Raw genomic sequence first — 15,626 nt, 5'->3', positions numbered from 1 at the left:
CGTGCTGCTGGTTTTCTGAACAGGAACTGGGTAATTTGGCATTTATTGTAACAGCTTCCTTGCCATCATACATCTGGTGGGTTATTTCTGGAAGAGATTTCATACCCATTCTCTCTCCGGGATTCAGTCAAGGAAAGGCTGAGTGGTCTCCATGGCTGAAAGAACTGTGCACACCCTCTGGCAACAACTTGCCACATGCAGCTAGGGCTTGAGTCCATCAGCTTAAAGGTCTCCCTAGCAACTCCCAAAGCCAGAGAGGAAGTAGGAAGACACAGCTCTCTTTCCCATCATTATCAGTGGGCTGGCAGCCTGGAGGGGGACCTTATTACAGGCATGCCACTGGAGCTGCAGATATCACCCAAATTGCTATCTGCAACCCAAAAGTCACCTCTGTGCAGGAAAAAGAGAGGGGGACAGCAAGCAGAACTTCTCAGGTGGGTGCCCTCCTCTCTGCCCATCCTATTTGGAGCTGGCTGCTGTTGGTAGATAAGGGATGAAGTACACAGCATCAGAGTTGCTGATTGATTGGAGAACCAAAGCAATCCTAGAGACCTCTGGCTGTATCTGGAGTACTGGTGCTAGCCCTGAATGACTCTGTTCTGCTTGCCCAACGCTAACTGCATGAGCTTCTCATGGTAAGCTCCAGCTCACATCTCTAGTCTGCTAGTGAAATGTGTAATCCCTCTTTACAAAGTTCACACAGAGACAAATTCTGCCCCAGCTACTCTGAAGAATCATGTCTCAATGAAGCCGGTAGAGCCCAAAATACAGAGTGGAGCAATGGCAGAATAATCTTTATGCTGCATCATTTACGTTTTCATTCCCGCATCTGAATGGAGCAGTTGAGCAGCATGAACTAACTACTGCTGGCACTGGACCTCAGCAATATGTGCTGGGGTGATTAGTGGGGAGAAAAATAATATATGTTTTTTCAGGCACCTTGCATGTTCTGAACCCTCTTAAAATGAAGCTGTGGAGCAAGCCAAGCTAGTGCGCATCCTGGCTCTGGGAGATGTGCTTTGCTATGCAGGAGCTGAATAATGTCCTCCTTTCAGCACAGGGAAATCAAACAGGCTGATGAAAACTCCTGCTCTGCCATAGGCATTGTTAAGGCAAGAAACATGCTTGATCCTTTGAGCAGTGATGAGGAAGGAAAAGCAAAGGAAAAATAATACTACCCTAAGTTCATTCCAAATACAACTTATCACAAGTCAGTGTAATTACGCCAGTTATTAATTTGTCCCAAATATTTATGAAACACACCTTTGGCAAAAGTAAGGCAAAGTTTTCATGTTTTCTAATGAAACTGGATGCAGCATTATGTCACATAACTGTGAATGCCACAGTATGGTATATTCCACAAGGAATTAAATTGAATACATGTAAAAGAATTATAACCTGTATTTGTTGTTACAGTTTATCCCGTGAGAACAATTTTAGAAGAAAGGTAAATGTTATATGCAATTGTATAATTTGTAGCTGCTTTAATACATCAGTGCTCACTACAAAGAGTTTGCACTTACAAAGAATAGCTAAAATAAAATATTATTTACTTGTTACAGACTTAGCAGTATAAAAAGTAACCATAAACAATATGTGTGGCTCTGGCTTATGCACCAAAACCGGTGGGGTTTTCCATGTTTATTTCATTGAGAAGAGGTGAAATTTGACCTAACTTTTGACCAAGACAGATGGCAAGCCTACCCTTGGTCAGGAGGCCACGGTAGGGAAGGGAACAAATCTGCATTTCTTAACCTGCCCTATGCAAACTGGAAGCACGCTGTGAGAAAGCCAGAAGACAAAGGTCTGCCTTACTCCCTTGCCCAGAGATCCTTTGGGAATTGAATGAAACCCGACTGTTGCTCAAGGAAAGGGTTGCATGTGTAGCAAGCAACATTAAATTGTATGGCATATCTAAAGAGATACAGAAAGCCTGATGTTGGAGAGCCTTATAGCACAACCTAGCTCTACCCTTTGCCTGCTTTCATCTGACCTTCACCAACTGCTACAGCTGCAGAACCCCAACAATAACAGAGGAGAAGCTATGCTTGTTTGTATGAAAGCCCCACTCTTTGCCTAATTTTGTGGCTGGGGAAGGAGGGGGTATTATTACCTAAATGTTGCACTCTCCCTCCAAAAAAGCAACACTTCTATTTAAGTCAGTGGCTAATCTGCAAGAATAAGGACAAGAAGATAGAGGGTCTGTTTCTCATCTCACTTACTCAGAAGTGTAAACTCGGGGAATTGCACCAGTAAAACAGGTGTGAGACCGGACTGCGGCCCTTGGCCTTTAAGGAGTTCAGAAACCAAATTCTCTTCCTGGCAATTGCTTTTTTGAAACCAAGGACCTAAATATACCTTTGCTGTGGACTGGTAAGTTAAAACCAGCGCTGAAAAAAAAGTAGCCATGCTCTGAACAGAACCAGTTCCAGTCTGTTTTGGTTGAAAATTCATGGCTTATGTAAATTTATTTTGGGGTTTGGTTTTTAGAGTTTTTCTTTTCGAGTGTGTAGGGGGTTTTGGAGGGAAGGAGCTCCTCTCCAAAGCTCTTATCAGTGCTTTTAAGACGGTAAAGACTTTACGGCTTGTAAACATGAAGACCATGTTAAACATTAAGGTCACGTCTGCAGAAGTGTTAGGACTGACTCCAAAGCCAAATTTCCAGATCCACCCATTTGTGGTGCTCAGCAGGGGTACGGCGTAGCTGGACATGTCAGAAGTTTGCCTTTACGGGTACAGGATTATGCTTCAAAGGGATTTTTTTTAATCATTGAAGTGTGCTTACAGCATATTTCATTCAGTTAATTTCAGTTTTTACGCAGCACTTGTTTCTGATCTCCCTTAACTTTCCTCTGTAAGTATAAAGTTTATAAAAACCATAAGAATCTACTAATTTCTTTAAGCATATTTTTGTCTTTTCAGTACTGCTGAGCACAACAATTATATATTTTATTGTAAAGAAAAACCTAGATATTACTATGTCCTAACAAACAATCGTGCTTAACCTTTTAGCTACCAAGACTAAATTAATTTACTGTCAATCATAGGCTTCCTGTAACGTCCAACAGAATTGTTCAACAATCAGGTCTGTTTTCATTAAAAGAGAAATAACTACTGAAGGACAAAGAAAAAAGTCACATAAAACCACGCAGTTTTCATTCAGTTCTTTGTAAATGCAAAAGATCTTTATGCCTACAAATGAATAAATACATAAGGTCAGATACTGCTTTCATGGCCTGGGCTATTATATGCTTGTAATTCTGTGGAACTCAGCAGATTTCTGTCAAAGAGCACAGCTCATCACATACCTTGGTATTTACAGAATGACCCCCTGAGACATCCTGGTTAAGTTAAAATATGTCTAAATATGGCTAATGCATTCTCCCCCTAAAAGGCTGTCAGATACTGAATAGCTAGATTCTTAATAATAATTAGGGAAATGATATGATTGTGTATTTACAGATAAGCAAGAAGAAAAGTTGTTACAACATGCTTAAAATTGCTAAATTATATATGTAAGTACAGTCTAAAATGGAATAATCTAGTTGTTATATAATTATAAACAAATACATTTTAGTATTGAATATTACTTAGCAACAAGTGATAAACGGCCAACGTAGATGTTGCCTGAATACAGGTGTATTTTTTAAAGTCTTGGATTTAATAATTTTTCATTAAGGGGAAGGAATTTTATCCTGGTTTTCCTCAGCTGGATTTTCTTTCTTTCCCTACATCTACCTGCCTAAAAATGTATTTAACAAGCCATTTCAATGCTGTATTTTAATAACTACAGAACAGTTTTTTAAGCTTTCAAGATATTCCATGAATATTTAAATAGTGACTATGATACATAAAAGAACAAGGTTCAAAAATGTATAATCTCTGGTAAAGCTTTGCTGAGACAGTTTTTCAGAATTTTTCTCTTAAAAGGCTTGTTTTACAAATGTGAATTTTACTGAAGAAATACTTATGCTGGGCTATTCAAGGCCAGACCCTGGCCCCATTTGAACAATGGCAAAATTCTACTGATTTCAATAGAAATGGCCCTGTCCATCCAGTGCTACTTTGCACAACCCTTATACCTGAATATTAGGGAAGTGCTATTAGATTTTAGCCTTCTGAACCTGGAAATTGAGATACTGGACATGTGAGCACTGCTCCTAGTTTGGTAAATTAATCAATTGTATTGTGATTGCCAGTGTTTTGGCACAGCCTTTTCCAAGAAGAACGCTCTGTTTATCCATGCATTTTTGCTTTCAGTCACCCATTGAATATACAGCAGGTAATTTTGTGTCTAAGATCCTCATGATGGGTAGTTTCTAACAGGAATTTCTACTGCACCTCCTTTCCCCTCATCACCCACCTACCATGAAAAGACATGGCTGGCTGGACAAATTTCTACCCTAATCCAAATTTCACATTTAGTCTCATTTTAGCAAACCAGCTGGTAGGTAGAAATGCAGCCTGTGAGTCATTTCTATGTGGAAAACAAAGAAGCAAAGAAAAATGAAACATACTCTTGAATAGTCAAGCTCCCTGGGCGTGGAGTCGGTTAAAGCTCGTACAAGGGCGTTCATCATGCTGATGGGAGGAGAAGGTGGGGAGGGCTGAGAGGGTTCTTGCTGTAAGGGGCTCTTTGGTTTGGAAGGCAGCCGACCTCTTCTCCCTTTCAGGCTGTCGGTACGGACAACTAGGTAACAACATAAGAAGCAGGAATCAGTTGTGAAGATACCAGTAATGCTGGATCAGAATGAACACCTGCTTTTCTTATGGTCATCAGCCCAGCAAAAGTAGGAGCATTCTCCAGTTTCAGCACATGCTCTTGATGCCTTTGATTGCAAAAGAACACAAACGATACCGAAATTGCGTCAGACCTATGATTGTAAGCAGTAATGTAGCTGCTTACTTAAAGCCCAGCTGTGTTCCTACTGTTCATGCTTTGTTTGCAGCATGTCTGTGTGCCTGTGTATGTGTGCCCATGCACACACACAGACACTGCTGCTGAAAGAAAACTGGATGTGAAACACAAATTCTATTGTTCTTACTGCTGGTGCACCTTTTAAAAGGCACAGTTGTCCATTCAAAGTCATTTTAGCTTTCTTAAAGCATTTGAAGGAATATGGCCACACTATATAGGTTATATTATCCATGTTAGTATTTGCAGTGGGACTGCTCATACAGTATTACTCACATACTTAAATATTTGCAGAATTGGGACTAATGAGTTGATCCTGTTTCCATTTAAATTAATTGCAAATTTACAATCAGCTTATGGGAATGAGACAAAATCCTATGTCAAAATGCACACAAGCCAGTGCAGCCCCTGGTGAGATAACAGGGGGAAGCCAACAGCATTATTGAGCAATGTTCAAAGTTAATAAAGGAGACATTTTGGCCAGTGTCAAATTATCCTCTTGTGACCTTGCTCTTCTTGAACTCTCAAGTCTAAAGTCTAAATATGATAATATGGGTGAAAAGAAGAAAATCAATATATTATTACACAAATACACACATCTGGGGGTAAGCTATGAATCCCATCCCTATAAAATTCCCTGTAAAGACACCTATATCCATACAGACACAAACACAGGTTCATTAAACGCAGTATTTCAGTGTTTGGGATGATAATAGCAATAGTCCTTACCTTCTTTAACCATGCCGACACTGAGACACTTCTGAAACCGGCAGTACTGGCATCTGTTACGACGTCTCTTGTCCACCGGACAGTTTTTGTTTGCCAGACAAACATATTTTGCATTTTTCTGAACTGTTCTCTGCAGAAATGCAACACAAACCCAGCAAACCAATCATTTCTTGAGCAACTTAGAACCTGACAAAATGTGTTTTAATTACAACATGAAAAGCGACAGTGCAATTCATATAATTAGATAAAATTAATTTCCTAACACACTAGCCTGCAGGAAAAACAATTTTATTAGTGTTAGCTGCTGACAATGAAAATCATCTAGGATTGTTCTGAAGCAAGTCTCTGGAGACAGGCAACTTTGAATGATAAAATCATATCTGAAATTACCAGGTCATCACATCTACCTTTGGGGATTAGATTATCTCCGCTTTTAATATCCCTTTGGGAACAATTTTCTACTTGGTTCGTTCCCTTGATTATTGCTGACCTTATTAAAATAAAATCAAAATGATCTGCAGTGTATTTCTTTTGGTATCACTATTGTTAGTCAAATACCACAATAACTGGTTTGGTTAGCCATTAAAATCATTGGGGAGAAAATACAAATACCAGAAACCCCTACAAAATATGGTTAGTTCAATATTCTGGGAAAGCTAACCTGACCTGGGGAAAAAAAAAACAAACCAGGCAGAATTATTCTGTGTTACATTTAATTGACTCTAAAATGATCTTAAGACTACACAATAAATCCAAAATTTGTAAAAACCCGGTAAGCTTTGAGAGAACGTAACAAATATTGATGCAAAAATGTAGTATGTTTTCCCATCCTTAAAATCAAAGATACATCAATAAATAACTTGGCACCAAGAAAAAAGACTTTAAGAGGACAGACATCAGAACAGGAATAGATTTATCAACTCAGCATTCAGTATTAATTTTTTCACTGCAATTAAATTAATGGATAAATGTTATTTCATAATTTGTGTTTCTTTTCAACTCACAGCCTCAACGTACTAAATGTAAGAGCCACAGCAAATACTTATCATTGCGCTTTGGAGCTGAAAACTTACTAATTTTGCAGAATAAGCTGGAGATACTGCTCCCAGTCAAGGATATACTATTGATTACCACAGGGTCAGGATCGGGCCCATAAGAGCTGCTGTTTCCAGGTTATTTGTGTCCCCTTTTCAGTTACATTTAAATACAAATGAGTTTCATGGGAGATGTGTATTTTACCATGTTGTGAAAGGATTATTATTAAGTAACACTGGCAGCTCTGTCTACAATTAAACAAAAATGCTATAAGCCCTCCCCACAACTATTTTTGGACTGGTTTTGTTTCCCATCGTAGCTTTTACTAGAACAGGGGCATGACTGCTATCTTTGTAGGCAGGAATATACCAAATCAACCCTAAATGTATCAGATCTTAAGCCTGTTGCCCAGAACCATCCTTAACAAAAGTCTGTCCCAAGTTCCTCACTTTAAACAAGCTATTTCTGAAAATAATGCTGGAATCTCAACTCAGCCTGTTGAAAACAAATTACAAGTCACCCAAATCTACGCGCAAAAAGAGAGTATCCAATTCTTAAAAATACAAACACAAAGTTTCCACTGGGAAACTGCCGTGTGGAAGTTATTTGTGTTGCTATTCAGCTGCAAAGCTTTCTTGGATACCAAGCAGGCACCGGGACCCTGTGCAGTGCTTAGTCACTGCTCTGCAAGCAGCTTTCCACTAGTGAGGACTCACTGGGCTCCTAAACTGAAAAGTAATGACGAGGCAGCAACCAAATAAAACTAGAAGTGCTTGGGTTGGCCTCTCATGTGAAATGGGTTTCCCCCTCAGGGCAGCCCCACAGTCCTCCTCACCCCAGCTGCCCCAGGGCAACAAATGGCACCAGTGCACCAACTAAAATATCAAGTGGACTTTACGATTTCAGGGTGTCTTTTTTTTAGGCAGATGATTTCAGGGTGTCTTTTGTTTAGTTGGAACGGCTGATAAACAAAACTGAGTTTGGATGCATTCCGTGTGAGTTTTGCTATCGAGTGAATGCAGTTTATAGCTCAGACAGGGCTGACCCATGCTCTGCTGAAGGATGCTGGCAGACTGGGGATGTGGTTTGCCCAGCTCACTGCTCTGGCCCTTTCTTAGCCGAGACTGGGTGATGCTTTTATCCTACAGAGGGCTTGCTTTGGTCTTTGTCAATAGCTGGATGGGTGTACATCCTGCCCGGGTGGGGGGCTCTGAGCTCTAACACAGGATGCTCCTGAGCCCTGGGGTGAGGACCAGAAGCATGCACATGGGGAGGGAGGAGAGGCTGGGGTAAGCGGGGTAGGGAGCAAACCGCAGAGCTCTCACCTTGAAGAAGCCCTTGCAGCCCTCGCACGTCCGTACGCCGTAGTGCTGGCAGGCGGCGTTATCCCCACAGACCGCGCAGGTGCCTTCCCCAGACGAGGAGCTCCTGCTGGGTGGAGATGGGAGGCCGCTGCTGCCGCTGCCACTGCTCTCACCCATCAGGCTGGAGGTGGCTGCGTTGAGGCCGAGTGGTGAGAAGGCTAATGTGGCTGGTCTTTTGGCCAGGTGAAGCCCGTAGGAATGGCCCTCCATGGGTGCCTGGCTGGCGGCAGGTCTGTCGGAGCCCAGGGGCAGGCTCAGGGAGGCAGGATCATAGCACATGTGGGCAGCTGCGGCTGGCGTGTGCGGAGGGGAGTGCTTGAAGTGGAAGAGGGGGAAGCGCGGAGGCACGGTCTTCATGGGAGCAGTGTCCATCAGGTGGCCAGGTGGCAGGCAGGTCTGTGTGGGCTGCAGTGGCGGCTCATCCCACAGGCTCTGGTGAGAAGGGAAGCCAGGCGTGGTGGGAGTGGAGGGCGGAGATTGCTTGAAGTACATGGAAGTGCTGGGCATCCCCTCATCCGTGGAGGGTGGCAGTGAGGGCTGATAGGGGGAGAGACGGGTGTCTTCCATCTTTATGAGGGGCCTCTGGCCAGAGGAGGCAGATTGCATTTGGTAGAGGCAGGAAGGCTTGAGCTCGTAGCTGCCAGAGTAACCCTCCATAAAGGTGCTGAAGCTGGGCAGGGAGGTGGTGGCAGTGGCAGTGATTTCAGTACTGCTCAGGTCCATGGTCAGCTTGGCATAGTCAGGGTTCATGATCTCTGAGCTGTACTCCGAGCCATACGCGTAGGTCTGAGCTGCATAATTTGAACCGGGTGGTGAAGGACTATACTGCGCTTGCACACAGGGCATATCTGCAAGGGCAAAGGGGGACATTAACAACGAGCCCAGGCCCTCAGGAACTTCTTTCCTAGAAGCTTTCCCACATTTCACGGAGCTCAGTTAGACACCCGACTCCCAGTCTCTCTTGGACATGGGACATACGTTAGCCTCGTGTCTTCGCCTTTCAGCAAGAAATATGCATTAGGGATCAACTAAGCATTAGGTATTATGGAGCCTGCTCTCGTCTAGTCAAGGGAGCAACTCAGATTTATACCAGTGTCAGGGAAAGAGGAATCCATCTCAAGCTGCCCTACATCTGCTACTTAATATACATAGGTGTCAATGAGAATTAGATAAGCAGAATGAAAACAGTTTATGGCTCTAAACCTGTCTCTGTATGCAACCGTGCCCTAAAATTTTCATGAAGGGTAAACGAGACTATCAAATGCATAATATGAAAAACTACATTTTATTTTAAAGAAACAGCATTTTCAGTACATGGCAGAGAATGGCTTGAATCACAGTGTTTGCTGCTTAGGACTTGCAAATATCAATATTGCTTACTCAACTCTGGGACTTTGAAGCATATTTCTGGTCAGCTAATAATTCAAGGCTGCTGTCTGACCAGTAGTTTTAAGGCTTATCTATGATAGAACACTCTCCTAAAGAAAGTGGGGGCTACAACATACCCTTGAATTTGAAAAAAATGCAAAAGAAGTAGTGTGTGCTATTTCTGTTTTTATGGGAAAGCGAGGTTGAGGATGCTAACATAATTGGGTTTATCCATTAGTCTTAAAAGCTAATGTGGTTCACCGATAGCTGGGATGGTTGAAGCAACATGCTGCCTCATGATAAAGATTTGGTTTTTATTCTTTTCTTTTTCATTTCCTACTAGTTTGCTATTTCCTTTGCTGCTCTCAGGAAATAATGGACCCAATTCTGCAATCCATTTGAGGTTTGCCTAACTAAACACTGTGAGATTATAGCCCAATATTTGCAAACTCAAACTAAATGTGCGTGGTGCATTTTGGTTCTGCAGCAGAGGAATACAATGTTTCAATTAATACATACTTTCTTATAAAGGGGGGGGGGGAAGTAAATATGGGGAAAATGTATATCAAAATTAAGTGCAGTTCATCTCTCCTTAATGGTAATTTATATTCCAAAAGCAATTGAGAAAAAAAATCATAGTAAAAAAAAGCTGCCTTGAAAATAATGAGGTTTTCCTCAGTATTTTAAGAACTCCCTTCACTTATAATTTTAAAATAGTCAGTTGAGCCTGGCATGCAAGAATCCAAATAATTTGTGTTAAAGCAACTGCTAATTATTTCCTGCCCCCTTTGCAGATAAACATATTTAAACTAAGCACCAGATTTCAATTATCGTACTGTCAAAAGCCATTTGGATCTTCCTTCTTCTTGAGAAAACATTAAGGGGGGAAAAAAGTGCTGTTTTCTGAAATTAAGTACCTCCTGCTTGTAAATCCAAATGCTTAAAGAAAAAAGCAGGACAGCCCTTTCATAAGCCTTGCCTCCCAACGTTAATTCTGTTTTTTCTCTACCTTTCTGCTCTTTCCCATCAATTTCTGCCCATGCCATTCCACACACACACATTTCATGGCAAGTCCTAATACTATTGTTTGCTATTTAAGGGCCATCTGTTAAAATGTAGTGATCAAATGAAAAAGGGGAGAAATTCCTTCCACAAACCTCCAGTGTGAACTGACTGAGGACCACAACTGAATGAGTTGACACATAATGTCACCCGTGGACTTGTTGATGCACAACCCTGTGAAGGAAATAAAGGCTTTTTTTTGCTAGCTCAGAAAATGAGCAGGAGTTCAGGCAAAGAGACCATCATGGGGGTTTTTGGCATTATTTTTCTGAGCATAGCAGGGTTACGTCACTGAATCCTGGGCAAAGTGGAGTAAGAAAACAGAAGTCTAAAATAAGTCCGGCCTAAGGACAGAAAAAATATCCCTAACCTAAAGGTCTGGTCTCTCCTGGCTCTGCAGGGCTCCTCCTCCCTCGCCCTTTTGCCAGCACACTGATTATAACGCCTACTTTTCCACTTGGGGCACCGATATTAATTACCCTGCAAAGTAAATAAGCTGGGATATATTTTTCTTCTTTATCCAACAATATTAAAAACAGAGCACCCCACAGGAGGCGCATTGCAGAGCAACCTGTCATCAAAGCCCAAACGAATGGGTAAAAGAAAAAAAAAAAAGAGAAACAATCAGGGTAAGGACATTCACAGCTCTTACCTTATTATTCTGCTATCTTTGAGAGAGCTTGAAGTAAGGGATGCCCAATTTGAGGCCAAACATTCCCAAAATCCTTTGGGGGATTTAAACACCCCGCGGCCCCTGGACGGGACGTCGGGAGTGACGATGCCAAAGGGATTTGGGAAGGGTAGGAGCGGCGGCAGGAGCTCTCGTTCACACACACACACACACACACACCCTCCTCCTCCTCTCCCGAGAGGCGCTGGTCGGCGGAGCGCAGCTTACCTGGCGGGTATCTTGCGCGCTGAATGGTGGGGCTGGACGTGCGGACGGAGGCGGCGGCGGGCAGCGGCGGCGGCGGTGGGGTGGGCGCCGGCTGGGACCTCTCTGCGGTGGTGGGTGCGGGGCCTGGCCTCGGCGGGGGGCGCTCTTCCGACCCAGGCTCTGTGCGCGGCGGGAGGAGCAGAAGGCAGAGTCAGAGGCTGCCGTACCCGATGGGCTGAGGGGGGACGCGGGGCGCATCGAGGGGACCCCATACACACACACACACCACCCGCCTCGCGTTCCCCCTTCACGGGTGGGAAAGGGGGAGCCGGAGAAGGAGCGGGTTTCTACCACCTCCCGCGCCCTCATCACACAAAAGCACCAGGATGGGACAGCGGAGCCGCCGGTTTGTTCACCGGGCAAGGAGCTTGGGGAGGGAAAGAGGACAGCACAGGCGGGCTGACCGCAGCAAGCGGGGCGGCATCCCCGTGCGTCCGCTTCCCCGCGGGAACTTTCTGGCTGGAAGTTTCTACACAAGGTATCGGCCGGTCCTGAGGGGTACCCCACCAGCGCGGCCGGCCTGCGGCGTCCCCGGGCCCCGCTCTGCCCCGCGGGACGCCCCGCTGTGCTGTTGGCAGAGGCGGGTCTGTCCCGGCGCTGCCAACGCGGTCGGGGGCTCCGCGGCAACGCGGGTGATGCGCGGGGGCACCGGTCCCTGTCCAAGGCAGCAGCTCCCGGCGGCTCCTTCTCCCGCTCCTTGCCTGCTCTGGGGGCGTTTCCTGCCTTCCTCGCTCCCCTCGTCTTTGACTCCCCGCCGGCTCCAGGGATGCTAATTGACTACCAGCTCATCCCTTTTTCTCTCCCGAGGGTTTTGCTCCCTCCCGAACTCCTGCGAAGCGGCTTCCCGCCCTGCGCGGAGCGCCCTAGGGCTCCTCTCCCCCCCGGTTACCTAGAGACACTCGCTGCGCTTTTAACCACGCAGCACCCCTCCGGACCGCGGCCGCCCGAGCCAGGAGCGCAGAGCCGTAAGGGCTGTAAATTAGGAGGAAATAACTACCCTTGTCAAAGCTCTTTTCTTCCTCCGTGCACTTTACATTCAGCCCCGAGTGACACCCCTCCCCGCCCTGTAATATGAGGAGGAAAGCGTGAAACACTCCATTGTGACTGTGACTTCTTCAGGCGGGTTTCGAAACCTTCATTTACCCGGGAGGGACCGCGGAGGGGGAAGCTCCATTGAATTAAAAAGTTTCGAGCTCCATTTCCACCGCCGGTTAGCTCGCGATTTTCATGATTTTAGGAGGCTGGGGGGATCGCCCCGAGCCGCACGGTCACTCCAGCAAATATCCACGACCTCGCGTGAGATTCACCTCCGAAGAAACCGTCTGGTCTGGTTTAGTCCGTTGTTTTTATACCGGGGCTTGACTCCAGCATACAACGGTCTCCACGGAGGAGAGGAAAATAGGGCGAAGAATGTAATCGAGTGAAGCGGCTTGGATAAAAGTTAGCGATTCATTCCCAAACTTTTTTTTTCCCTGGAGAAAAAAAATCCGATCCCGACACATCACCCCCCCCTTCCCCCCCCACCCCCCCCCCCCCCCCCGAAAGCAGCTTTTTCGACTCTTTCCCTGGGAAATACCCTAGCACGGAATCCATCCTCTCCCCAAATTGCGAGTTAAACACCAGCGTTATTAACTAGCCGCGCAAAGGTGAGACGCGTCCCAGCCTGGGACAGAGTATCGCGATAATGCCGTCCCGACAACCATCCCTCGACATAAAATCGCAACACAGCGGCCGCGCTTTCTCTCCTCTTTCCAAGACTGAAACTTCTTTCGCAGCTATTAAGGCGAGAAGGGAAAAACGAGCGACGCGGCGGGGGCAGGGAGCGCGGTAGGAGCGGGCAGGGAGCGGGACAGCGGAGCCTCCCCGCCCGATGCCACTCGTGCCGGGGTACTGCAGCCCCTCGTTACCGTTTGTGACCTCCGAAGGGAAAAGTGCACATTTCCGAGGAGCAGATGCCGGGCAGACGTGCCGAGCAAAGCTCCTGTCTCATTTCAATACAATATGCCACATTCCAGCAATTACCTCTGGGGCGAGCTCCTTCGGGCTGCCGAGGGGAGCTGCTCTCTCCTGAAGTGAGGTCAGATCAACCTGCCCCGCCGTCCCTATTAGACAGCTCGAACTCGGGCAAACAAAGCAACCTAGTTCCCAAGCGCGGCTAAAGGAAGCAGACAAATTACTGCCATTCATCACCGGCGCTATAAACTCCCCGCCGCCGCCGCCGCCGGCAGCATCATTTCCATGACAACAAGTAGCAGAAATACCTCAGTACCACCGGCTCCAGCTCCCGCGCCTCTCGGCAACGGTCCTCCCCGTGTGCGGTGACCGGCGGTGCCCCGGGCACGGCGCGGGTTGCTGAGCCCGCGGGGAGGCTCGGAAGCCGGGTGGCAAAGCGAGCATCCACGGGAAAGGAGTGAGGAAGGGAGGGGGAAGGAGAAGGAGGAGAGAGAAAAGTTTCAGGCAGAGCCCGGCACTGCGGAGCCGCACCGTTAGCCACCGGCATCTCCCGAGCATCTCCCCCGGAGGCGCAACTTTGTCCCTCTCCCGCAGCCGCTCCCGCTCATTTGTATACGTACTCGGTTGCTGTGAAGGTTCCGTCTTTACATCTAGTTTGTAAGTGCCCTCTTCCTTAAAGGCGCATGTAGGCACTGTCCAGCGGCAGGACCCGAGACACAAAACCCCCGCGACTCCCGGTGGCTGCAGGTCCGGACGGTGCGTTATCCCGAGGCATGGAAAAGGATTGCAAAAGCCTGAGGAGCCAGGAGCCCGTCCGCGGGCAGACAGAGTGAGGAAGGGAACGGGCGGGCAGGCGAGGGATACCGAGCCGCCGCCGCCGAGATGTGTCTTTGTGTGTGCGCGGCGGGAGCCGGGCCGGGACCTGCGCCCGCGTCCCCGGTGCGAGCGCCCCGGGGTGCGCGTGTGCCTGGCGGAGAGAGGGGACGGAGGCGCCTCTCTGCGCTGCTCTCCCGCTCCCTCTCTCTGAACGTCATTTATGTGAGAGGAGCCCTAGCGGCCTCTCCATAGAGCGGCTGGAATGCGAAACGTCAATAGTGACGCCATGGGAGCCTGACGCTACTGACCCCCCCCCCTTCCCGCCCCAGTGTGTGCGCCGCGCTCCCGCCGCACCGCGCCTCGCCGTGCACAGCCGTACCGAGCCGTGCAGAGCCGTACCGAGCCGTGTACGGAGTGAGGCGGCCGCTCCGCTCCGCACCGCCGGCAGCGGGAGAGGGTGGCCGACCGGCCGCGGCAGCACAAGACCGATTTACATTATAAGATTATTATTATATTTTATTGTTATTATTACAAAGATCGAGTTGTATTGTTTTGCAAACGCAGCAACTCTTTACTGGAGTGGTTCAAAGGAAAAATAGCTTTGCTTGCTTAATTAGTGGCACTTTCAGGATGAATTATTAAAGGTTTATTTTTTCTTTTTTTGTTTTTTTTTCTCTTTTCCATTTTTATTTTTTTCATTTTTTTCTCATTTTATTTTTTCCCTTTTTTTTTTAATTTTTCCTACTACTACCCTTTTTCCTCCTTTTTTCTCCTTTTTCCTTTTTACCCCTTTCTTTCCTTTCGGAACTCCCCAGTGCGCAGGAGCAGAGAGCAGGTTGGGGACGGCGCCGCTCCGAGCGGCCCTGACAAAGCCTAGGCTCCCGCCTGCGCGCGTCTGTGGGTCTGTGTCTGTCTGTGTCTGTCTGTGTGTACCGGCTGGGTCCTCTCGCCGCCGCCTCCGCGGGCAGCAGGCGCCCGCCGCCGTGGCCGCTGCTGTGTTTACTTCTGCAGACGGCACCCGGACCGTTTGCGATTGTCACCGCGGCCGTTACTGACGTTTCTGTGCTTGTGCTACTTACAGAAGGGCTCCGCCAACCGAGGTGTACCGGCGGGGGCCGGAAGCCTGAGGGGCCGCAGCCGAGGCTGCGCACGCCGTGCGCCCTGAAGCGACGGGACCGGAGGAGGCAGCGTTCTGGCTGTGCTCGCTCGGGTCCCGCCGCAGCCTGTCACCACCACCGCCACAGACCGCGCTCCCGCCCGGGCCGGCGGGGACATGAGGCCGGGCTGCACTCAGGCGGCGCGGAGTCCACGTCCGGACTCGGGATCCCCTTTCCGCGTCGGTGCACGCTGTCCCGCGTGCCCCCCCCCCGCGTGCGCCGGGGCCTCCCTCCCGGGCCGCCGCCGCTGCCAGGCCCCCGCTCCCCCCGCGGGGGAACCCGCCGTCCGC

The 15,626-nt window shown here is 47.6% G+C and overlaps 1 protein-coding gene across 3 annotated transcripts in view; it reads right to left on the bottom strand.

Moving 5' to 3' along the window:
• Window positions 1-14,116, bottom strand: part of NR4A3 (nuclear receptor subfamily 4 group A member 3) — a 29,181-nt gene extending 15,065 nt beyond the window's left edge. The window contains exons 1-5 of one of the 3 annotated variants that reach the window (XM_057423005.1): window positions 13,984-14,116; window positions 11,372-11,530; window positions 8,005-8,891; window positions 5,645-5,774; window positions 4,518-4,690 (exon numbers count right to left, since the gene is read on the bottom strand). In XM_057423005.1, coding sequence (XP_057278988.1) covers window positions 4,518-4,690; window positions 5,645-5,774; window positions 8,005-8,889 — 1,188 coding nt within the window. In that variant the 5' untranslated portion in view covers window positions 8,890-8,891; window positions 11,372-11,530; window positions 13,984-14,116. Of the gene's footprint in view, window positions 1-4,517; window positions 4,691-5,644; window positions 5,775-8,004; window positions 8,892-10,568; window positions 10,648-11,371; window positions 11,862-12,553; window positions 12,905-13,983 lie in introns of those variants that run through there. The other 2 variants (XM_057423004.1, XM_057423003.1) reach the window with 2 other exon arrangements.
• Window positions 14,117-15,626: the final 1,510 nt, after the last annotated feature.

The sequence above is a fragment of the Pezoporus wallicus genome, unplaced genomic scaffold (assembly GCF_028554395.1).
Source record: "Pezoporus wallicus isolate ANWC-B61680 ecotype Strahan unplaced genomic scaffold, APGP_CSIRO_Pwel_v1 contig_749, whole genome shotgun sequence".
NCBI lineage: Eukaryota > Metazoa > Chordata > Aves > Psittaciformes > Psittacidae > Pezoporus > Pezoporus wallicus.
The sequence above is the reverse complement of the archived record's forward strand: the minus strand, read 5'-3'. Positions and strand labels throughout refer to the sequence as shown.